Here is a 26,661-nt window from a genome sequence, read left to right on the forward strand (position 1 = left end):
TTTTTCTGAACATGGTCACGTCAGGATTTGATTACACTTTGGGCATGACTTGGGTTTGCATAAAAGGAGTTCTTTTAGTTAAGCTGGTTCTCTGTATGAATAACTCAGAGAAATGCTGGATGACTGGGCGGGATCAGTGGTATTGCCCGTGGCACCGTGCCTTAGTTAACAGTAAAAAGAGAACTCATTTTCAAGGAACCAAGTCAATGACCTTGATTTTATTAGTGCACCTTCCTTTCCTAATATCCTACTAAGCACATTTATAACATTTGTGTCAAGACTTGTCCTGTTTTATTTTGTTGACTTGTTTTTCATTTTCTTTTCCCTATTAGATTTTCATGCAGCAGTTTACCAAAACCCCTTTCTGGGACTGTACTGCTCATGACCATATTTGCCAAAGTACTCTCCTCTAAATTCCCTGATTTTGTTGTTTTACTCTACATATTTAATAAACTTATTGAAAAATGAGCATCTTAGGTGGGAAATAGAATTTCAAAGGATGTCATTGTACAAAACAGAGTATATAACATTAAAATCTATATCTTGGTATGATTTCCAATATAAAGCAACAAAATGAAACTTTACTAATTGTGTCCATGTCATGTCCAAGTTGCCATTGAAAAGTAACACATTCTAATTCCTTATTTGGTAGATTGGAAGCCTAAATCAAACAGGAAATGAATATCACATACCAAATATTTCAATCATTTTTTATTTCTTTTAAAATGAACTCTGGCAAACCAAGTATTTTGTATAGATGTTGTTGTCCACATTTATCCACTAACAATTTTCTATTATGTAAGGCCGTATCAATAAGTGTACCTGTGTTGATATTTCAGTTTCCACCTAATATATTTTCAACAAAATTGATGATTTTTGATTCATTAATAACTTTAACCATTAAAAAAGCTATTTGGTGAACCTTATGAAATGGTGCGTTCACAGTTTTTTTTCTTTCAAGTTACTACATTTGCTGTTGTTCTGTTTTTTATAAACACTTTTCATCAAATGGGCAGGTTAAAAATACAGCTAAAAAAAATACAGCTAATTAAATGAAATACAAGAATGAGACAAGAAATGTCAACATGGATATACTTTACTGTTGAAACATTTTGATAAGTATTGAAACGTTGCTCTCGCCCTAGTGCCGTAAAACAGGTTTTCCTTCCATTTCTTAACTGATGCCAAGCCCGGTGTCTCAAATAGTACTTGAATTGCCTAATAGATACTAATAATATTTTAAATTCCGTACCCTTACATGGATTATGTGCAGGAAAGACATACAAAATCTGATTGTATATATGTGTGTGTTTGTATATACATATATGGAAATATACTTAAATAAATATATAAAAATATGTAAATATTGTGTAGATATATGGAAATATAAGGTAAAGTTCACCAAATATTATCATTATCTTAACTACATTCATATTCTCACCCTAAAGAGAAGCACAAAGTGAATAAATCATGATATACTTTGCCTAAAGGACAGCTGCCAAATGGACTGCTTTTGTACTCATTACTCTTTCTACTTAACATTTTTGAAAGTTAGCATTTAAAAAATTATAATAAACCATCATCATCTGTGATAAAATATGAACACACTATAAACAAACTAAATAAATGATAGATTTTAGGTGCATAAATTTATGTTGTGTTTTTTAAGGAAAGCAATTGAAGTATTAGAAATATTTAAAGGCCATGATAGTAAATGATTACGTAGTTGGTAGAACAGGCATACCTTTAAGTGAAATGTCACGGCTATTTGCAATGAACTTTCTTTTGTCCAAGTAACTCCAAATTAGAATTTAGAAATAGAATCTTTTAGAATTGTTATTTTAAGAAAAGCTGTAAAAATAATTGCTTAGGGCAACCATGCCAGCAACATTTAAGAGTTATGTTTGCTTTACACAGGGCAGTGAAAGACTTTTGAACACTCCTTGCTCAGTACACAGTAGTATTACTGAAATTTCACCTCATATTCTTTAAATGCTGCCAATGGGAGGGAACCTGCTTTCCCGTGATTGTATTTTCCCCTTTGAATGGGAGCTATGGAGCACTTGCATGATGTGTTTGGTGCCTTGCATGAAAAAGACATGCAAAGGCAAGGTCCAGTCTGCATGCTGCTTAATGAATGTTTTTCCTTTTCTCTCCCTCCTTGTCATGTGCTTTCAGAAGACAACAATGTGGAAGGTGGGTGCTTTGTACTTTATTTTCCAACTCTCATTTGCCTTTTATTTCTTAGTATTAATAGAGTACATCTCGAATGTAGAAGGTAAGTTGAACTTCTTTCTGAGTATTTGCTGATTTCTGGATTGTGTATCATTTTTCATATAGAACACACACACACTCTCAACTCCATCAGTCCCAAGTATATGAAACTCCTTCAACCTTAACTCCAGCCTTTGATGGACTTCAGCATCCCATATGAACCTTAGAATACTTATTTCAGTGTTCTGCATGGAAAAATGACGCAATCCTGCTTCTTTTATTTTAAATGAGAAAGCATTTCTTTGCAGTTTCTGAACACAGTGCATGATTCTTTCTCCATTTTTTTTTCTTGGTCAAAATGATTTCTTTGGGAAATGTTGAGCATTACATCATCCCTAGCCCATTGGTCTAGTTTCAAATGATTTGATTTATAAAAAGAACACAAAATAAAGTACTGACTATAATTAAGACGCATAAGTTTAGATTAAAATTAAGCCATTGGCCAGTGGAAATGAAAGCATACAGCAGCACTCCAGCATGATTACTGGTAAGTATATTTGTAATATTCTGTGTCTGTTAAATAAAATTTTGGTATTTATTTAAGATTTTCTAAAGTTATCTCTATCAAGGAATTTTGAGAAAGTTACACATTTTTCCTATAGAATCCAACAAACTAAAACATATTTCAACATTCTTTTAAAAATTTTAAAAAGATTTTTATCAAGATATAGTTGATTTTCCATATTGTGTTAGTTTCATATTTCAACATTCTTACCTTTAAAGAACTTAGTCCATGTGCTGCCAAAGAAATATGTAAAGGATAAAAATACAAAAAAAACTAGGAAGAACAAAGAATTGTGAAAGGGAAGTTGATGTCCTATCAACTTACATAATCACAGCATTAACAGTTCTTGCATAAACAACTTACTAGTATCTATATCAGAAGAAAGTGTTTAGCATATTTTATTTTGTTACAATGTTTTGAAATATAGCCATTTATAATGTTCATTTCTACACAATGATGGATTCCCTAGAAAAAGAGTCCCCATCTAATGTTACAGATAAATAGCCATTAAAATTACTAAGATTTGATGTCTCAAAGAGCAATTCATGATAATACAAAGTTGATCAGTAACAGGTTTCAACATATTATTTGTGATTCTTTCATGGATTCTTTCAATTGCTTAGTTGCTAAACATTTCTGTTTCATTATTTAAGTAAAGTAGATTAAAACTTTAAAAGAAATCATCAGTGACTATTTTTCCAAATGTTGCATCTGTATATGTTTTTTTTTTTCTATACTATAATTTAAATAGCATGTGAGTGTGTACTTGGAAAAGATATTACCCTGCAGGTCTGACTGACATCTTTCAAAATCAGTCTCATTTATAATTGTGCATGTTATTTGAGATCAAAAGGTTTTTTTAAAGTATCTTTTTGACTTCTTTTGCATTTCCTTAACCATCCTTTAAAATGTTCCATGTTTCTGCTCTTTTCTCTTTAAATCCAGTTGCATTCCAAGGAGCTTTAAAATCACCTTAATAAGCATGAGTGCCTCTGTCCTTACACACACTCATCCCATGAAAAATTTTGACAAGATTTTCAGAGTATAGGCTCATAAACTATTGTAATAAAGTTTATTCAGTCATAATTTTTAACATCCCTATTTATACCTCCACTTTGGCAATTATAGTCTAGCTCCCTTAGAGGTAGAAAGTATAGCATGAACAATGTTAATGCTTTTGAGATTTAAAAATTTCCACTCTCACTAAGGTGGTATTAAAAACCATTGAGGAATCTAAAAGTTATATCTTGCACAGAGATATTTCCCTGACTTATCAATAGTTTAAAAAAATTTATAAACTTTTATTAGGAAATATGTATAATAATATTTAAAGTGAAGTTAAATGAAAAATTATATAACCTGGACAGATAAGCCGCTGTTCTTAAGCATAGAAGATATCATGAGTCACCAACAGGTCATAAACCTTTTAAGATATCATGAGTCACCAACAGGTCATAAACCTTTTAAACTGTTTGTGTTATTTTTTTTTTTGGGGGGGGAGGTTAAAATCACTTAGAAAATACAAAAGAAGCTAGATCTCAGAAACTTTAAAATACTATGTTAAATAATTTTTATATTGTGATTATATGATGATTTTAATTGTATCTGCCCCACAGGAATGTTTAAATACCCCTTAAATTTTTAAGGAAATGTTACAGATAATTTCAATACTGATGCAAGTAATATACAATGTTAGGTAGCTCAAAGTCTCAAATATATTTGAATTAAGAGTGGGAAATGAAATATACATTTTATTAAATTTGTATGTATGCTATATTTCTTTGACATTATCCCATATTCTTGAAATATACAGGGATTGAAGAGTAACTTAATTTCTGAATTTAGAATAAAGAACTAGGAATTAATGCTAAAAATTAAAATGTATCTTCTTGGACAGTGAAATTTTTTTTAAAAGAACATTGCTAGTATTCTTTAGAAAAGGGGTGAAATCTGAAATTGTCAAGCAAGAGTTAAAAAATAATTTAAATAAAGGGAATTCAATATTCTTTCAGAAAACTTCCTTGATGAAATTATATCTTAAATATACTCATGTTAACTAATAGTTTAGTATTTAAGTAATGCTTAAGTAAAATGCTGAATAATTTTGTTCTCCATGGGAAATTACTTAACCCTATTTAAAGGTGATCCATTGTTTCTTAAAAACATTATTCTGTAGTAAATTCAAACTTTACACCTGCATGTCTGATGATCTTTTTTGTATTTGAACAAGCTTATTGAATTGCTACATGTGTCAGACAAGGAGACATTTCTGCATTATCATTTCAGTGTGACTAAGGATGTGGTTTTTTTTTTTCATTTAATTATGAAACTTCTCATTTTTTGATGAGGGGAAAAAGATCAGACCCAGCCCATGTTTCAGGTATTCCTTTGGGTTTTTTAAAATATAATTTCATCACCAAAGAATGGCAAGCCCTGTGGGGGCAGTGTTCAAAACAGTCTCATCAAAGGGCCCAAAGGGCAAATGCAATATTTAAGGGATTGATTGGATTTTAAGTCATGCTCTTATGCTCTTGAATGTTCCAACTGATACATAGAAGAAATACACGGTGCAGCATATGCAAGTGTTTAAATTGCAGTTCTATAACTCTTTGCCCCAAAGCATTCCAACCAGGAGTTGAAAGAATGCTTTTTGATTTGCCTCTGTGATACAGACATGTCTCATAGGAAACAAGATGTCTGTCACTGAACATTTTTGTCACTGTGACAACCCTGCCTTCCCATGCTTCCTTGTTTATTGCTGACTGTGCTCTTGTTTCCCTTCAAGGTCTGGCGCACCTGATGATGGGCGACCAAGGTATGGGCTCTGTTCCTTTTCCACTCTGCTTTCAGTGTTTTCTTGTTCTGTAGCTGCTTTCAAACCATCACTGCAAAGGATGGGCAAATGCTTGCAAGTTATCTGGCTGCAAATTAAATACATAATTTTTGTTCACATTTTTTCATGTGTTTTTCTCCTCTTTATTTGTTGGTTTGATATCGGTTTGCTCCTTTGATTTTATTTTCCTGTATTCTTTGCACTATAATATCTGCAAATAAATGAGACATAAGAACTTGTAATTGAAAGTTTCCATATATTTATCAGCATATGCAGTTAAGGGTAGTTATAGTAAAGAAAAACCGAGAACCGTCATAAATTAACATATGAAAAAAGATATTTGGTTTAATGTACTGCACCAAAAAGAGTCCATTTTTCACCCATGCATGTCAGTTTGGGAACATGCAGACATCTTTGGCTTCTGGCTTCTCGAATGCTGAGTATAGTGTTCTACAAAATCAATACTTTTTCTACCTATAAGCATTGTGTATCTCCTTTTGTGTAGTCTTTTAAAGTGAGCATGGGCTTTCTAATTTCTTTGCATGTATTGCCTTAAAAAAGGCAGATTTCTCAACATGTACTGATTGTATCTCCATTTGTTTTCAAATCCTATTTATACCTTCTTGTATATTTAATTTTCAAAGAGTAGTGCATATACATATATTCATAATTCTTATTGTTGTTTCTCTCCTCTTTATTCTTTTTGTATGGAAATCCTTTCTTCATGGAACCATTTCATCAAATCCATAGGTAAAAGTAAAGGTATTACATTATTTTATTTCTTCTTAATATCATCTATATGAATAACAGTGTGTCTATATGAATAACATTATTTTATTTCTTCTTAATACCATCTATATGAATAACAGTATGAATAACATTTGCAAAATACATTTTTCAAATGTATTTAGACTTTTTGGCATTACTAATGGGCACTGGGAGGTAGGTATGAGCGGTAATGAATATTTTATGAATTTAAGGTAAGAAAAATCCATCAAAATGTTTCCCTTTGTTTTTTTCTTGCTCTTTAGAGTGATTTTTTGTGTGTGTCAGCTGCTAGTATAATTAGCATATTTAGAAATTACTGACAGGTTTCAGTATCAGTCTTTGCAGTATCATTTAATGGTAGTTAAATGATGAGTGTAGCCACCAGAAATACATCATCCTCAAACATTTAAATCTGGAGCACACCTGCCCCAGCCATTCTGCCTAGGGATGTAAGTCTAAGCATGTGCAGCATTGAAATGGTGCTGCTGTGGGTCATCAGCTTGTGGTCTGCTAGATGTCATATATACACGTTGACTCCATGATAACCTGCAAAGGCAGTGTCCTGAAAGAGACAAAGGAGCAGGACAAGCCTGCTCTCTCTTTTGTGCTTACTAACTTTGTTTTAAGAACATTATCAACTCAGGTTTATATTTCTGCATCACTCGGTAAGTCAGGCATGTGTACTCTTTGACAGTATTGGTGACAAATTTAAAAGCATGCTTAGTTTGCCATTTAGAACCGTCCACATTGTGTTTAGTGTTTTCATTAAAAGAAAGTAGATGATATGCAACTGTGGTAAATATGTGTCATAGCCTTTAAATTAACCATTTTAAACTATGTATTGGTGAATGTGCCCTGGTCTCTAGTTTTGCTTTATTTTGTTTGGTTGGTATTTTTTGTTGTTGTTATTTTAAACACAGTCATGTGTTTCCTTGAATTCTCTGAATCTTTCTTTTGCTCTGAATCTTAATCTGGTGAATTGAGACCAAAGTGCACAGTTCTGCACCTTTACATTAGTGTCATCTAGCAGGGAAACTTTTCTGTTTGAAAAAGCACTGAACATGAACAGAGCAATAAGTAAGAAATGATATCAAAGTTTTAAATGTGTAACATAGAGCTTTAGAAACAAATGTTTGGATACTTTGAGCCAATAAAAAGAGAACATATGCTATTGCAGTTTGTGTTTTGGTCAACCATTTCCAATAATATAATTTAATCTTACTTTAAGCCTTTAGCAACTATGCAATGACAGTATGTATCAATTCTTTTAGAGATTTTGTGTACCATTTGGGATACTTTCTAGACTTTTTTTTTTTTTTTTTAAGGCCAAATTACCATTACTTTCCTTTCTTAAGTGGGCATTTTCCACCATGTTCCTTAGTGTAGGACTCAGGATGGCATAGAGGGAACTGTATTTATATTTTATTTTACTGGCTGAGTGAAGTAAATGTATGTGTTTGTATATGTGCATGTTTGTATTTGTATGAATGCATGTGTATACACAAACTTTCTAAATATACGCACACATATATACCCATTATGTTTTGAAAAAAGTAACTCATAAAATAATATGCTAATTATATAACCATTTAACTCTACATATGGAATAATTCATGTTTAAACTTAGCTGATATTCACTTCAGTGTAATAAATGTTGTGTCAGTTTTACTGACACTACTCAGTTTTACTATGTCAGTCTTAAATGTTTTCTGTTGGCATGTGTGTCAAACATATGTTTACCAGTTTTCATCAAATTTTATTCCTCAATCAGCACAAAACTACACAGGACAAGAATTTGGTATTTCTTTTACATTCTTCTGTTAATAGAACCAGGATGCTTCTTGGTGTTAAATGGGGAAAGAAGACTTTAAGATGGACTTGGGTATTTTGCAAATCAAAGTGACCACCTTTACATGCTGGTTAATTATGTGTATAGAAATGAGAAACATAATTTATAAGTCTTCATTAATTGCAAATTAGTTCAACAAATCTGCATTCTAGAGCAAAAAATACAATCTTGACTATGATGTGGCATCCATATTCAATGAGTATTAATAAAATAGGGAATGAAAACATGTGAGTAAGTTAGTTTAAATGACAGAAATGGAAGTGCTAGGAGAGTGGTTAAAAAGTGTGATCAGTGATAGGCATTCAGAAAAGATAAAGATAGCACGAATCAGGATCTCCCTTAGGAAGATATCCTTGCCTTGTGCCACCTGTTGGAGGAGTCAAAAATGTCTAGAAACTTAACAGTGTGGATTCTTGTATCAGGTTAAATCCTAGTTGTGCATGAAATATGTGTTAAACCTACCTACTCTAAAATAACTGATGTGCATTGTAAATTCATGCTTCTCAAGTCTTCCCATCAAATTATAATCCTGGAGCATTTTTCTTGACACCACTTTTCTCTTTAGGAGTAGTGAATTCAGGTGCTCTGGAATGATCATCTGTGGATTAAAGTCTTCCTTTGTTGAATCCAGAAGCAAAACTAGGTTCAAGAACATTATTGCTATCATTTTGATTTATTCTGTGTGGATTCTTAAGTATTTTCTGAATTTTTAAATGTCCAATGATAGACAAATGTATTTCATTTAAAAAGTACATTTAAAAAAACGAACATTTATTCTGATAACCTTCTTCATCCTCCTCCCCAGGCTTCTATCTAGAGGTAAGCACTGGTATCACTTTATGATGTATCCTTACAGAGTTGGTGTGGATCCTTCCATACTCCATAATTAATTCTTCAGGGTTTGAAAACTGCAGAATTCCTTACCATATTACATGACAAAAACAGATAAGTCTGTTGGAGACATGTTAAGGCTCATTGCTATGTGCTGGCAGAATCATAATGAATGAAATGGAAACTTTCTCACTCTGTAGACCATCATGCCTCGTGTTTTCATGTGGTCATTCTGTTTCAAATTTTAGAGTTGACTATTTGGATTTGTTTTCATGTTTTCTAAACAAGGATATGTCACCTTTAATTGGTCACAGGTAGGAATAAACTTTGCTTTCTTTGGGATAGCTGAAGAGAGATAGTATTCAGGGCCAACCTTACTTCTGTTGGTTGTGGCTAGGTAGTTTCAAATGGTCTTTGTGACATTGTATTTACTTTCTTTTTAGGTTTGAAATTTGTCATGGGTGTTGTTAGGACTATTGTTAATACTAACTTTATTCTCCACTCTATTTAGAATTTAGGTTTATCTATTTGCCTGGGGAATTTAGTTTTTTGTTTTTGTCTTTTTCTGTGTATGTTTACTGGTCACTTCATTCCAACTATTATGTGTTTATATTTTACTCTAATGTTTGAAAGAAATGAATGACCATTTAAATAAGAAAACGTCAAAGAAAGTTACACCAAATAACTGCAAATCCAGCCATCGTGGCTGGTTAATAGCTTGGGAGCACAGGTTAATAATTATCAGTTAAATGTTGATTGAAAGCCTGTATTTTCCATCATAATAATCATTATAATTGTATATATTTATGTGAGTGATTATATATTTAATGTCAACTTTTTCCTAATAGAATGTCAGCTCCATGTGACTTTCTTTTCTGACCATTGTATTTCCAGAATATTTTTCTTACTGTATCTTGAATTTACAATTCTCATGACTTAAGTATGTGTGTGTTGGGAGCACATTGGAAAAGGTAGATGTAGAGGAGGACATGGAGGGTTTGTAGTAGACATAATAGAAGATGAAAAAGGGAAAGGAAACTTATTCAAATAGCTAAAAAAAATTGTAGCAACAGATTATATTGAATCCTCTCTGTCTCTGTCTCTAAACTTCTTTTGTTTCCTATCATTCATATCCTTGTCCAAAGCTGCAGTATTTCTTTCTAGTAAGACATCATTCCAGTAGCACTTTAATATGTCTTAGCCTATGCACAGCAATGGTCCTGTAAGGAAATAAATTCAGTGTATTTTTGTGTTGGAGGGTTTTCAAAAATTTTAATGTGATTCAGTGTCACAGTGGCAAATAATCAAATTTTATTTTCTGACTTTCACTATTCATGTGACAACAAGTAGAGGAGGTTTCCTGAAATTCACATAAGATGATAAGCTAACTAATGTGGTTTCCATGAGTTTTTTTTTTTTTTAAACTGTATCAACTGTGATGTATCATAAGAACTGTGTTTAAATTGGGTTAGGATTGTAAGCTTTCAATAAAGCCAAAATTTGTCTTACCTTGTGATATGAGCATATTTGCTATTCCTTGCATTTATGAATCGTACAACATATTCGCAAAATAAATGTCCATTTGACTCTTTCAAATGTTTATTGTTTGATTATCCAGGTTTATCATGTTACTAGAAAGCCAAGTTATTAAAACTGTCAAGCATGTAATTACACATTTTAAAAGTGCCTAGACTTTATTTTATTAGTGAAAATGAAGATCTTAGAATAATTATAAAGAAAATACAGATTTTTCTCATAACCAATTGTGTTAATACCTAGGTATAATTGATTCCACTCAACTAATTGATAAGCAGTATCAAAGATTATGTATTTTAAAAATTTATCTGTAATATCAAACCACAATTAATATTCTATTTACTTTTGAAGTAGATTTGATATTATTAATACTTAGAGAAGAATGACGCATTTAGTATTCTTATACATTTTCTTAGGTTTCCATTATTTTTGTTACCATCTTTCATCTCTCACGTTGCTGTGTAGCTAATTTGTCTGTGAAGTGCGCAGTTTCCAGTCACCAATGTCATGACGTGTATTTGTTTTATAACTCTGAAATACATTTTGCTGTGGTTTCTGTTGTAGAACTAGTTTAATTTTGAAAATAATCACATTTCTCTTCTTTTGTATGGCTTCTTAAATCATATCTCCTCATTTAGCTTCAAAATATTAACTATTCTGCATTGTTCAGAAGCATTCGTGAATGTTGACAGAATCTTAACTGCATTGGAATGCCTATGTGTGGTGTATTTTCAATCAAGACATAATTTATTTTGGTTTATCTATTACGACTTCTACTGTTGCAGTACTGGGAGCCCCTCATTCACAGCTACCGAACATGGAAAGACCAGAATTTCACTTCATGAAATGAGATATTAAATGTCTACTTCATCAATATGATATACTCAGAAGGCTATGCGACTATGTAGAATTCGGTATTTATTTTGCAGTTCTTCTTTAGCCTACATGCCTGTCAGTCCTGAGTACAATCAAGAAAAGCTACCGGAAGAGTAAATTTTTCTGTATTATCTCTTGCGGCAACTTAATCAGTTTTGTCATTATATTTATTACTAAGAAAAATCCCAGCTCCTTTTTATTTCTGCACTATTGGCTCTGTGATGAGAAGTTTCCCATTTGCATTCTGTAAACAATTATGACATTGAGTAACTGGTAAACTAAATAAGGATTTTGTTAGGCTTGTAGTGGATTAATTAATCCTCAGAGAAGAACACAGAAAGGACTCTTCACAGTCTAACAGTTTAAAGAATGATGTAGTAAAAATGTAAGTTTAGATGCTTCACTGAAATAGATCCTAAATAGCAAAACATTTATGTTATATCATATTGGATATTAAAATGAGAATTCCTTTTCCAAAATCATGATTTTATCTTGCTTATCCATTTTGAAATGTATTTTTATTAATCTGGATTTTAAAAAATCAAAACATTTAGGCTGGTAAGAAGGTATTTCTTAAATTGTGTTCACCAGTGGTTTTAAAGAACACTATAATTACCCAGAATGCTTATTAGCTCGTATACTAACGAGATTTGAATCTTTAACTAGAATCATAGAATTTTGGAGCAGGGAAGAACTTTACACATAATCTTTAAAAAATTGTTGACACTCTTTATTTTGTAAGGTATAATAGGAGATATTGCTTATTATGATAGTCAAAACACTGGAGATTTTGAACTAAAATAACTGATATAGAGTAACCAACCGTGCCTAAGGAGACCTTAAAGACTTGCTCCACTTACACACTAATAATCATGAAACGGGGTTTTATCTTCTTATTCTTAAAAATAAAGTTAGAGGTAATGTGAAGGAAACCGATCATAGAGAGAGTATTATATAAGATGCTGTTGTTTCTCATTTTGAAGGTTTCATTTTAGGGGTAGAACTCTACCTAAGAACAGGGGAACAGTATAGGGTGGTAGGTGAGCGTCATCTAGTCATAAGACCTGGGTTCAACTCCTGTATTTGCTCTTTACTGACCTTGGGCAAATAATTTAGCCTCACATATCTAGATAATAGGATCTGTATTATCAGTCAGTGAAAATACTCCATTCTCAAGTATATTGTTAGAAGACAAATCACAAAAGTAAAAGATGGTTTTTATCAATGGTGATGATAAAATAGAACACATTGTGAACCTTTTGATTAAATAAATTTTAAAACTAATGGTCTGTAATCTGCCCAGGGTTTTAAAAAGTTATTAATGTCTTAATATCTTCTGCCCATCCTATGAATACCCTATAATTTATGATTCTGTGATTGTTTTAAGTTATAACTAACTGGACATCAGTATTCTGATGGCCCATACTACAAAGAATATTGTAACTACAATAAAGCATGAAAGGTTGAGTCTACTCAGTCAAATGTATTTAGATATTTCTGTAACTCTTTACATTTTCACATTTCTCTTGTGTACAGTGATGAAGCTGAAATGGACTTGCCTCCCCTTTGAACAAACCTAGGAGTTCAGTGGCAAAATGCTGCTCTTTAGATGCAAATTAATGGGCTGAAGGGGGCAGGGAGTTAAATATTTTCTCGTGGACTGGAAGTACCATCTAGAGGAAACATTTTAATGAATTAATGTTTTGCCTCATTAATGACTTAATAGAGTGATATATGAGTTAAGTTTATACTAACCACTTAGTCACCTGAAGACCAAATTTTCAAAGAAAAGCTAATTAGGGTCTTCTCTTCTTCGATAGGTATCTTTATGGGAAAAAGAAACATAATTACCTTAAGATACTGAAATAATTGGCTATGCCCTCACATCCTTCAAGATTTTGCTCAAATGATACCTGAGTCTCAAGAGACTTATTTTGACCATCCTGTTTAATACTATGATTTGCCCCTTTCTTGAATTCTCTTATTCTAATCTAGTTTCTCTTCCATAATAATTATTATATTTTAACACGCTTTAAAATGTTTTCATTTATTTTGTTTACTGTTTGTTGTCTGTCTTTCTTCTACCAGAATGTAAGAGGGCAGAGATCTCTGCCCTGACTTATATATCTCAAGGGCCCCAGAACAGGGGCTGGCACAAGTAGGTCCTCAATAATAATATACTTGTTTAATGACTGACTGATTGGTTAAATAAGTTTATAAAATTTCCTTTTAGATTTTACTTTGGATGCTCTTTTTTCTTTCTCATAATACACTGATTTTCAAATTTCTTTTTCCTTTTTCCTTCAAGGTAAATATTTTAATAAAGGAAAAACAAATAAGATCAATAAAACCAGAATTTTTCTCCTTAAACTAGGTGTAAGGAGGACTCAGACGCGACCCTTTTGATCTTCCTTGTTCCCTGCCCAATGTATATGATCTCACAGAATTTGGAAGGGATTTGAAAAGCTCTCCATTAACCACTGATGGTCAAGCCTTTTCTTTATAATCCCTCTAATAATCAGTCTTAAAGGAATATTTCTTTAAGAAAGGGATAATAATTCATCTTTGTATATATCTCTGTGTATAGGTAACAGGAAGAGGCTCCTGGGAGTTTGGCTTCTAACTAGCATGATTCATTGTGACTTTCAGGAAGTACCTTTTGGCAATTTGTGACAGAGGAAAAGTTTCAACGAATGAAGTGGGTCCCCTTGTACTTTATATTCATGTGGCTTATCTAGTGCTTCTCATATTGAAAGAAATAGATTCATTCTTCTCAGGTCCTCAAATAGCTATATATGCCCAAAGGGCCTTTGACTTTTTCCCAGCCTGGGAATAAATGATCGTATGTTCAACTAGATGATTTATCAAGTAGTCTGGATTTGCAACCAGCTGTCCTAAACTGTGGAACCTGAGTTGAAGAATTACAGTGGTCGGAAATCTCTGAATTAAAAAGCAAGAACAAGACTGCAGTGCTTAAGGCCATATTTTCCTTAAATTGAGCATCTTATTATTTGTTCTTTTGGTAGAAATAGACATGGAGAGGGAGAGAGAGAGGCGGGAGAGAGAGAGAGAGAGAGAGAGAGAGAGAGAGAGAGAGAGGGAGAGAGAGAGAGAGAGGGAGAGAGAATTCTCTCTAGAAAGAATGAGAGTGTTTTCATTCATCTTAGTCATTATTACTTAAATCACCAATGTGATTCTTCTCTATGTGGGACTGTTGAAGCCATAGCTTTCCAGAATGGATGTTTTCAAGATTTTTGACATTAAGAAATATAAACACGAGGATAATAATATTACCACTTTTTAGAACACATCTTTACACACTCAAGTTTTATCTACTTATATAAAATCTGTATTCCACTAAGTACAGCTTTCTCTTTTCTGCTTGTCTTGTTTGCCTGTGAATTGATTGCCATGTGCCTGTGACCACATGATAGCTCATTCAGAATTGTAGCAGCTGAAGTAATTTCCAGTAATTATTAGTGTTTCCTTTCAACCAAGTAAAAAAAGTACAGGGATGTTACCAGAGGTATGAAGTAAGGATAGTATTTTCTTTCACCTTAAAGATTTTTTTGTTACATGGCCCAGATACAGACCAGAAAATTAAACTACTGAGACAATGGATAATTCAGGAAATTAAAATGACTCATGTGTTATATGAAGTTTCTAAACAATATTTTATTTTTTTGGCCTGAATTACCTGGTCAACTGACCCAGTTTTCCATTTCTGGACTTGGCATTATAAAGTCAGTAGACACTTGGAGAAAATTAAATTACTCCAGGGAAACAATCAAATTTAGATTGGACTAAAGTGCTGCCAGAGGGATGGAAATCCCTAAATTGGCCAACTGTGATTTCAATTCACAGGGAAATCCTCATTCACAAGCTAACCATAAGTTTTTTGCAGATTGCTGGTGGCAAAATATGCCAGAAATCTTCTGCTAAACTTAGTGAACAGATATTTTTAATGCTATGCTGACTTAAAAGAATTACATGATGCCTTGTTGTAACTGTCTTTCCAGTGATTCTTTGTTTAAATAAAAGAATGCATTATCTGACTGGCAGTCCATAGGGCATACAATTTGAATTGCTTCCCTGGCAGTGTGGTTGGATTTGCACTGACCCACCTGTACTTGCTATGACCAGTGGCATTCTTTGTGAGAGGACTGCATGAAATTAGGAGTCATTCAGTGCAATGGAAAGAGAGAAGATGATGCGTCCAAAGAAAGCCAAAACTTGGACTAATGGATGTGAGAACAATTTGGTTGAGCATTTACCCTCTCATTATTTGTAAGGAGTAATGTCATGACCTGTTAGGTTAAATCACTGTTCCTTTTTTCTTTAACTGCTTAAAATCTGTCATTCCCTAATTAGAGAATGTCCTATATAAAGAAGGACGACCGTTTTAGCAAGGCTGGTGAAGTAGCTGACTTCCCTGTTAGAACATCTGAACAGTCTCTGAAACACCATTACAAACCTTGACCTCATTACCATTGTTCTGACCCAGGGGTTCTCGGGTTGGCTGCCCAGCCCTCCTCCATCTTCCTCCCCCCACCAATCACCTGGGGCATATTTTAAAAATACATACATTTCCAAGGAACCTAACAGATAATTTTTTTTAATAGGTCTATGGTGGATTGTAATCCTGTACCTTAAACCCCCTCAACTCCCCAAGAAGCTTCTAAAGCACAGCCATTTTGTGCAGAGTGTTACCAACTCAGCTAATTGGCTTTTGTCCTTTAAGAATTGATGATTTGATCTTCATGGTGAAGGGTGTTTGTTTGTTTTCCTTGCAGGGCCATTGTACAGTTTGTCAATTCAATTCATATTGCTTCTGTGTTGAAAGATTTTCCTTACTAATAAAAGTAATTATTATCTTGCTTTAAGAGAAGTTAGGCCTTGGTCCATTATGAAAGGACTGGGAAAGGATATATGGTTATTCAGTGAGGCCTGTCCTTTATCCTTGAAACTAAACAATTGTTTTTCACACAAATAAAGATGTCACTGGGCTCTTTGCAACCTTGTGATACATGTCATTAAAACTTTCATTGTGTAGAGTTCAGATACATGCTTTTAAAAAAGAAAATAAAACCCTCAAATTGAATAGGTGGCAACATTTAAACTTTTGATGGGATGCCCACCCATGGATACTTTGTAACATATTTTAGGATCATTGTCCATAATGGCCCTTGATAAAGATATCCAGACAATGGGAAAGCTGAACAACAAGTGCTGAGTTCACATAAAAAAATATGCCACAAATGTATTTCTATACAATGTAAAAATTGATTATAATGATTTTTTTTTTCTTTTTACTGCAGATTGTGGCAAAAGAGTCGTTAAATAAGGCAGGAATATGTCACTTCTACAAAGGTCAAACTTTAGGGGGTGGAAATTTGGTCTCTGGAATCTATTAAAAAAGAGGTAATATTTTTATGAGACATTTCAAAAATGACAGACCAGACATAGAAATTACAGGGAGATAAACTATTGGATTTTTTAAATATCTGTTTAAAAAAGTAATTAAAGAATGGTGTGAGTACAAGGGAAAGCCGGGAGAGGAGTGCTGAATGTGAGAAAGCCTCCTGGGGGATGGGGCAAAGGGAGATGATCGTGTGTGACAAGACATTACTTCCCTAGGCAGAAAAGATGTGGAGGAGTAATGACAGCAGCCAGAGAGGGCAGCTTCAGGAGCTAGGAAAGCTCTATACATCCATGGTTACCTATTCCATGTGATTTGAGGAGCCACAAAAAATTATTTCTTTGTCAAAGATAAATCTCTCAGTAGCTCTGTCTTGTTAAAAAGTGAAAAAAAAATTAACATACGGTATTTGAAAGTGCTGCATAGTTTTAACTAATTTATCTGTTCAGTGGCATGAACTTATATATACTACCAAATGTAAAATAGCTAGCTAGTGGGAAGCAGCCACAAAGCACAGGGAGATCAGCTAGGTGCTTTGTGGCCACCTAGAGGGGTGGGATAGGGAGGGTGGGAGGGCGATGCAAGAGGGAGGAGATATGGGCATATATGTATATGTATGGCTGATTCACTTTGTTATAAAGCAGAATCTAACACACCATTGTAGAGCAATTATAGTCCAATAAAGATGTTAGAAAATTACATTTTAAAAAGGGGGTCTGATGAAATGGGGCACTAGACCACTAGACAAGTACTTTTTAATGTGAATGAACAATATCAGATGGGATTGTCCAGCTCTTGAGTGAACCTTAGTGAGACCTAGGTACATTGGCATGACTGGTACCTGGAGACAAGGAAGAAGCAGAATCCACTCAAGGAAAGAACCTTATTTTTTGTCCAAGGACTAGCTACACGAGCAGCATACATTCAATCATTGTATACATTATCCCTCCTATCCCACACTTGGCAAAGTGGATTTGTTCTGTCTTTAGGACCATTGTTACACCTAATATTTATCTCTATTATGAAATTCTCCTGTTGAATTGCATTCATTAATTTGTCAGTCATTACTATTAGAATGTGAGATCCTTGAAAGGCAGAGGTTTTGTTATTTTCAATTTTGTAGTGAGGATAGAGCTTAGTAACATGGAAGATACTCAGTAAACCTTGTTGCAAAGCAGATAGTCAAAAATCTTGGAGATCAGAGTTGAGTAGACCTACATTTAGATGCTAGAGTTACTATCTATTAGCTGTGTAGCTTGGGAACGTTTTTTGATGACTCTGAACCTCATTTTCCTCATCTATAAAATGAAAATAATAAAATTCACCTCTTTTAGTTCTGAGAATTACATGTATAATTATCAGTAAAATGTATAATATATTTCTAGAGCGTAGTGAATGCTCAGTAGTGGACATGTAGTAGAGTATTGGGTGTGTATTGCAGATAGATGATTCAAATAAAATTAATTTTCAAAGAAAACAAAAGGTAACTTTTAAAATCACAAACGACATGAATTTTTTTTTTTAAAAAAAGGTCAAAAACATTTATCCTTTGTATATGTATTTTAAAGTACAAGTTTAAATATGATTCACAGATGTTGAGAAAAGAAGTAAGGGAAGAGAGGAGAGTAGAAGAAATTGGAAAATATTTTTTTGTGGTACATCCCTGCCATTTTGTTTTATAGTGATTTGTATTACTGTTCATTCAAAGAAAAAAGAAAAAAGTTATGTCTGAAGTGAGCCTGAGAATGCTGAGCAGGAAATAATTGTCATCTTTTTTGCCTCTGAATAACAAAGGCAAAATGTTTTCCTTTAATTTATTTTTTAAATTTACTTGATTAGGGTATTAAGATTCTTTTTAAAATGAGCTAGTTTTAGCATAAATCAGATAAGTCTTTTGTTCTAGATGGCTCAGTAAGAAAAAGCTCAGCTTGCTTTTAAGTTGTTTTGCTTAATTGCTTTTCTTCATTAAAAGAGATTATACAATGAAAAAAATATCATAATTGCTTCCTGTCCTCAAATTCCCTTCCTGGGTGTGTTTTGGAGAGTTAGAAATTATGTGAAAGTTATGAGAGAGTGATTATCACGAGAGAGTAAATGAAGTTTAGTGGGAGCAGGGGATATTATTTAGGTGACTTGGTAGGTCTGTTGACACTTTGGATCTAGAGATAACATTTAAATTAGTAATAATTTACTAGGAGTCAGGAAGTATGTGGTAATGTGTCTGAAACCAAGATAATTGTGAAATTCATTAAAATGAGAATCACAGTAATTGCTTCAGAATGGAAAAGGACTTAACAAATAATAGAATCATAAATTTGACTAGAACTTTGGAAGTCTCCTAGTCCACATGTCTATTCAGCAAACCCTTCTGCTATTTCTGTGATGGGCAATGATCCAAACTCTGTTTACATGTTCAAAAGGAGGGTGTGCTTGCTACCTCACAAAGTAACAGTCTTTTTTAGAAGAGTTTTAATTATTAGGGCTTTTCCTTTATTTGAATCAAAATCTGCCTACTGAAGTTATTGCCAGTTAGACATCTGCATGTTGTTGTTGTTGCTTCCTAAGATATTTATTGAGTTTCTCCAGTGTGCTGTGCTCTGTGTTTTCAGTTGATCTGGATTTAAACACATTCTAATTCCTCATCCACGCTAAAAAAAATAATTTCTATAAATATATCCCTCACCCTCATAACCAAATCCCAATTTTTCTTTTCAAATTTTATATCTTCAGTTTCTAAAACCATTCTTCACAGTGTTGAAATCCTTCCCAAATCCTTCCTGGCTCTCTCCTCCTTCTGGTCTGGATACACTCTAATTGTCAGAAGATTTCTTAAAGTCAATTCCAAAATGAATCATAGTTCCTCACATGTCTGATCAGGGTAGAGTAAAATGGAAGCATTCTTTGGGTCTGGAAATAATGATATCTACAATCAAATATGTGGGTGAATGTGTGTGTTGTTATTTTTGTTTGTTATTTTTGGTCACTTATCATTTTGTTGCCTCATACTGAACATTCAGTCTGTTGAAACCTCTAAGTTTTTTCACATGCTCATAGGTCAGCTTTCCCATTCTCTACTGAACAGTTAATATTGTGAGCCTACTTCAAAGCATGAAATATAATTGTATTCAATTCTACCTTTAATCATTAAAAATAAATATTAAAAATAAATATTATTAAATCATTAAAAATAAATATCCACTCAGTGTCCTATGCAAGATGCTAGAAATACAAAAATAAATACGGCATGGTATGAAGGAAGGTATCTGTCCTGGAGAGATTTAAAGCTCAGTGATAGGTAAAAAATTTGTACGTGTAAGTGTCATCAGTAATTAAAAGCTTTATGATGGAAATTATTTACAAGGATGAATATTCCTCATTATTTGGATCTCATAGAATGATTGGCTCTTCACTAGACTGACATGGTTAGGCAGTGTATATGTTTTCTGTGATGCCATAACGAGTTCCATAAATTTAACATCTTAACACAAATTTATTATCTTATACTTCTATGCATAAGAAGTCCAACTTGGGCTTCACTGGGCTAAACCCAATGTGTCAGCAAGGCTGTGTTCCTTTCTAAAGAGTCTAGGAGACAGTCACTTCCTTCCTTTTTCTAACTTTTTGAAGCTGGAAAAAAGCTACAGTTGTGACCCCTTTCCTCCATCTTCAAAGCCAGCAACGTTGCATGTCTCTGACCATTCTTTTGTGGTCACATTTCCCTCGGACTCTCTTCTGTTTCTCTTTTCCACTTACAAGGAGTTGATGATTACACTGGGCCCACCTGGGTAATCCAAGGTATTCTTCCTATTCCAAGGTCAGCTGAATAGCAAACTTCATTATATCTGCAACCTTAGCTGCCTTTGCCAGGTAACCTAATGTATTCACAAATTCTGGGGATTAGGATATGGACATCTTCAGGGTGTAGAGACATTAAAGCAAAAGCAAAATGTAAGTTGAGTCATGGAGGTATGGTAAAGAAGTACTGATTCTAAAAATTGGAAACAGTTGAACATGCATGCAAAAGGGAACCTGAAAGATACAACTGGAGAAACAGAGAAGGGTCAAGATGAGGAAAAGCCTCAAGGAACAAGATAAAATTGGCTTTTTAGAAAGATTCCTCTGGAAGAGAACAGATTTGAGGAGTGCAAAGAAAAAGATAAGAAAATGGCAAAGCAACTGTGATTTAGTCAAGAAAGACATCGAGGCCTTATGGTTTTGTCTTAGCATGAGAGATGGAGAAGAGTGAATAGATTTGCTACACCCTAAGGACTTGGGTTCAGCAGGACTTGACTGATGAGATGTGTGAGTCAGGGTGAGACTGAAGTCATGACTGACTCTCAGGCTTCCATCCCAAGTCTCTAGGTGGATGGTGGTGTCATTCATCAATACAGCATGGATTAATGAAGAGAAAGTGGGGGTGGAGAAGAAATGGAAGGAAAAATACCCTGCTTTCCACTTTAGTTCATGAATACAGTCAGTCAGCTCTTTTGAATATTGACCTGTAACTCTGTCCTTGTGCCATCTACAAATATGATTTACATGCACTTGGTGGTTTTTTTAAAGAAATGAATAAAACTGTAAAAGAGAAGAGAGTCATCAGAATGCTGCAAGGAACCACACATTAATAGCCACTGTTATTCAATCTGAATAGGTCAATCTGAATTCACTGTATAATAACATTCAGCCAGCTTTGACTCTGTAGTATTAACCAGATCATATTTCTCCACATATTTCAAAATATATCTTAAAATATTTGTCAAATGCCTTGCTCATACATTTAATAGTTTAATATACTCTGTCTAAATTATGAAACAGTATTGGGATAGTTAGTTGTATTTAGTAGTGGTAAGTATTTAAGTGTTTAATTCACTTGCTCTTCCACTTCAATAAATACACTTATTCGGTGCACTCTGTGTGTAAGGTTCTGTGCAAAGCTTTTTGTGTAACATAAATATATATTCCATGCTTATAACTATGTAAGAAATAAAATGTAGTGACCATACAGGAGAATAAGAGATTCATTCTTACTAGAAGAACAAAAGAAAGTTCCTGGAAGATATAGTAGTTGAACTGGAAGAGGTGAGGAATGAGGATAGACTTACTAGGGAACAGAGCACTTGGGAGAAAGAACAGCATGATCAAAAACATCGAAACAGCGTCATGCTAAGCATGACATTATGTGATTAAAATGCAGATATGGCGAGATGGGAGATTTAGAATCAAGGAACTGGTAGCATTCTGGTCCAAAGCTACAGTTATTTTTAGTTGAATTTGAATGTGTAGGGCAGGATGTGCACTCTCCATATTTCTGCAGTCTCTGTAACTCCCTATTGTGTGCTCTAAGCAGATTTACACATTGATATTTCTTACCTGGTGCTTTAGATATCTGGTTTATGACCTTACATTTAGGAGTTTACTTAGCAGTCAATATATTGCCAAAGAATGTGTGTTTGTGTGTATGAGGGGGTGCCAATTATCAGAGCCCTACTTTAGAAAGACATCTTAATGGCAGAGTGGACTGCAAATTACAGTGTTGAAGAAGGATGGGATCATTAGAGGAAGGTAAATGAATTAGGCATTTGTAAAAATGGTTCAGGTAACGGGTCCTGAATGATTATGATTATAATTGAGAAAAGGAAGGAGGGATCAGATATGAAAAACTAGATTCAAAACTCCTTCAGGGCATAGTCTGGGTCTTGTTCTTTCTATAGTGCTTAATACGGGGCAAGATGTAACGTAGATTCTCAATAAATAAGTGAATGAAGACATTGGAAGAGCTGAATTGGTTGTGAGAAGTGAAAGGAAATAACTGAAAATGACTGTAAGAGCATGAATATGAATACCTGGAAGGGTCATGCTTTTGAAAGAGTCTGTGGGAGAATAAATTATATCTTAGATAAAGTTCAGAAAAGTTATCCAGGAAGACACATTCAACAGATGAATGAAAATACGAATATGTCCCTCAGGGGCCATTTTAATTAAAAGGGAATATGAAAATCTTTAACTTGGAGGTGATGGTTTATTTCAACTCACCCAGCAAAAACATATGTATCAAGATAAAATATGGATTAGTAGCTCTATTTAAAAAAAAAAAAAAAAAAAAAAGGTCAGATCATTTAGTGCAGACCTATCGTTTTGTGGTTGAAGAAATTGTGAGACAAAGTAATGTTTGTTTTGCCCAAGGCTGTTCAACAAATAAATGGAAGAGTTGGTTCTAGTACATAAAGGATGCTCTTTTCCTCTCATCAACACATCACCTCAGTGTGTCCTACTTCGCATCAGAAGTTTCCACACTGACTTATTCTTACTTAGGAGATAGCCATTTTAACCTCTTATGTTGCCAAATCTGAAGTTTGGTCCATTTGGAAAATTCAGCTGTAGACTGTTGAATACTTAGGGACTTCAAGATACCGCTTCCTAAATGTCAAGACCTAGTATAAAGAGAGTGGGGCTACAAGAAAGCCTAGGCTGAAAGTCACTGGCTTTATTTTATTCTGAGTACTTTGGCCTGGGCGCCCTGATTTGTTTCCTTTTTTGAGTCGAATTGCTATTATGAAACAAACTGTATTCTTCAGTTCTAAATTTCACAGGATTATATAAGGCCAGTGGATTTCAGGTGATGCATTATGAAGTCTAAGGGTTCTGAGTAGGTACCTCAGGACCACCACTGAGGATTAAGAGCACAGAGAGCGGAGGACATCAAAGCCTCTGCCCTGAATCCAGTAGGGTACCAAAGCCTTTTATCTGTTTTAATATTGAGCTTTCTTCAGGATTTTGTATAAAGAAAGGGTCTCTTATTTTAAAACATTTGAAAACTACTACTGGAGGTTATTAATCTCAGGGCTATGGCCAGCATTTCAGATCTTTTCCTTTTGAGTTTGTGGATGACATTAAAACACTCGAAGTCCTCTTGCTTCAAAAGAATAGATCATACAAATTCAATTTTACCATAAAAGTACCATGGAGCAATCATTTAGCCCCGTGGTGAGCATCTCTGGCCTTTGCCAGCATAGCTCCCTTATCCTAAGGCCACATTGAGAGGAAAGATTTTTAACTTTTCACAACTAAATGTGAGACTTTCCACTGAGAGGAGATAGAAGAAAACTTGAGACAATTTTTACAAGCAATAAAACATGTTTTCATATATTTTTCTCCATTTCTATTTGTTTCTGTTGCTATTTGTGAACCAAGTTTTATTTTGTGTTATAATCCACAGAATAATTATTTAAAATATTCATAGAGTATATATTAGGAGGTACTATGACATAGTAGTATATTAAATGTCACCACAAATAAAAACACAAAATACTTCTATCTTTAAAAAAATGCAGTTGCCTCCAAGACAATCAACCCCATGGAAACAGTTATCACTCAAAGCTTTGTTTGAACCAGATTAATGTCTTATTATAGTTAGATTGAATTCATCCTCTATATGGTTTAGGTTAAATAGTTGTCATTTGGTCAACAGTGCTTAAGTCAGACATAGTTAAAATTTAGGTTGGAATCATCTGGGTGGTGAATCCCTAGAGAAGCGAGAAAAGAAAGAGAAAGAAGGGTCCCCAAACTCATTTCAATATCATATTTGTTTTAGTTTATTTTTTTTTTAAGTTACAGCCCTGTCTAAATAAAAATAACTTTATTCTTCTTATTTATCTTGTTCCTGTAAAATAATATATTGATACTGGGTGGGAATATATACTTAGTATATAAATAATATTATTATAATTTTATAATTTTCTCAGCAGCCCCATCTTTTATTCATAAGTACTTGTTTATAATTTGTAAAGACAATTCTCCAACTTTACTGTCCTTCCTTATCCTCTTCAAATAATACCAGTAGTTCTGATTGAGTTGAAGTTATAGATTAATACATTGAATCAGTACATTAATTTTCAACTTTTAAAACACTTCCTTATCTGTTATCTTATATACCTCTCTGAGTTCAAGGGACAACAATATTTGATTCCCTTCGGCAGATGAGAAAACATAACTGAGATGGTAACTTTCCTAAATTATAGGGTGATGGCTATGTCAGAAATGGATAATGATCCTGAAGTTTCCAACCTAAGGCCAAGCTACACTATTCATGGCTTTTGAGGGTGGAGGAATACATGGCCAGCACTCCTGAATTATCCTTTGTCTCAGGAGATCAGAAGATGTACTATTTCTCAATGAACCCAGTGCTCTTCCACAAATTTATTAGAAAACAAAATTAACTGATACCGAATCATTTTGCTGGCACTGTTTTCCAAGATGAGCTAAAATGAGTTCTGGTTTGGAGTCATGAAACTTTCTTTTATAATATGTGTGTGGATCTAGTACTTAAACATTAATGCCCCACTCCCTTTTGTTCCTGAGAAACCTTGTTTTTGTTCTTATTCCGTACTAAACTCAGAATATGATTCAGCATCCTTGTGTGTGTGTGTGTGTGTGTGTGTGTGTGTGTGTGTGTTTTTACTTCAGTGGTTCTTGTAAGCAAAATGGTTAAATGTTTTGATATGAATATTGCTAAGAATAAACTCTTTTACTTTGTCTTACCCATCTGGTTGAAGAGAGTTTCTAGATACTGATGAATGAATTAATGATATTTCAGATTTGTCATGATCTAATAAAGTCTTCCACCTCAGTGGTCAATTGAGGTTATGCTCTTCCACAGGAAAAATAAGAGCATATTCTTATACTTATTTCCCGAATCTAATGGCTCTAACCTGCTTTTTGAGAACCACAACATTTTCCAACTAAGTTCTGGGTTAGTATTGAAGTAAGGAATGCTCTATTCATGGATCTGGGAGTGACAGCATATGAGAGGTGGTTTAATCCCTTAGTGTCTCCTGTTTGCAATGCATATTGCAATGACAGATGAAAACCTTCTGTGAACAGTTTGAAATCCTGAAAGAAGACAGTTTGATGAATATAAATTAGCAATAGTATTGCCATAATTCACATTTACTAGAGGATGTGGGGACTATGGGAAATTTCTTTGGTTTGTTGTGTGATCTATTTTGGGTTACCTAGTTGTCTAAATTGCATTTTCTTTATAGTGTTCCACTGAACAGTTGTTGAACTTTCCTTTTACGGACATAAAATTTATTCAGAGTTACTTAGTGAAGTAGTTTCATGCATGTTAATTTTCTACTAGAACCCTGGGTAAGGAACATGGAAAAACATAATTAGTTCCTTCATCTTTGTTTTCTTTATTGCATATTAATTCATTCAGGACACTCAACTCAAAATTTATGAAACCCCCTCCTATGGGCTCAAGAGAACTGAAAAATAAACAGAACAAGGTCATGGTAGTTACATTTTAATGGTGGGAAAAAGCATTAAAGAAATAAATAAAATACATAGTGTGTCATATGGTGACACATTTTATGGAGAAAAATAAAACAGTGAGTGGGACATGGGAGTACACAGATGATAAACAGAACTGTAATTTTTATGGAAGTTTGTCAGAGAGAAGACCCTCATTTGTATGATGTTTGAGAAGAGACCTGAAGGGGAGGGAATTCAATATGTGTTCAGTCCTTTTGTTTCTTAGGAAAAATGTCTCTTTCCTTTCTACCTCCAGAGATCCTTCCTAATCCATCATCACATCATTCTTACACTATTTTATGCCTCCCAGCTGCTGTAGCTGGTTTGTCTTCTTGTGGCTCCCCCTCTCTAGCTTATATGGTGTCATGGATGCCCTTGCTCAGAAATGTACAGTTGTTCCCTATTGCCTGTTATATGAATTCCCCCACATTATTATAGTAATTTGTAAGAGCCTTATT

General features: G+C 33.8%; 1 protein-coding gene across 34 annotated transcripts in view; it reads left to right on the plus strand.

Moving 5' to 3' along the window:
* The window catches only part of NRXN1 (neurexin 1), a 1,120,317-nt gene that overhangs the window by 104,056 nt on the left and 989,600 nt on the right, over positions 1–26,661 (plus strand). For 22 of the 34 annotated variants that reach the window (XM_059078706.2, XM_067007609.1, XM_067007621.1 and 19 more), the window contains exons 3-4: positions 2,179–2,196; positions 5,565–5,594. The exons of 7 other annotated variants lie outside the window; for them this stretch is intronic. In XM_059078706.2, the coding sequence (XP_058934689.1) occupies positions 2,179–2,196; positions 5,565–5,594 (48 nt within the window). Of the gene's footprint in view, positions 1–2,178; positions 2,197–5,564; positions 5,595–6,366; positions 6,375–8,794; positions 10,100–26,661 lie in introns of those variants that run through there. 5 more of the 34 variants (XM_067007610.1, XM_059078718.2, XM_067007638.1 and 2 more) reach the window with 4 other exon arrangements.

This window comes from Kogia breviceps, chromosome 11, assembly GCF_026419965.1.
Source record: "Kogia breviceps isolate mKogBre1 chromosome 11, mKogBre1 haplotype 1, whole genome shotgun sequence".
Classification (NCBI taxonomy): domain Eukaryota; kingdom Metazoa; phylum Chordata; class Mammalia; order Artiodactyla; family Physeteridae; genus Kogia; species Kogia breviceps.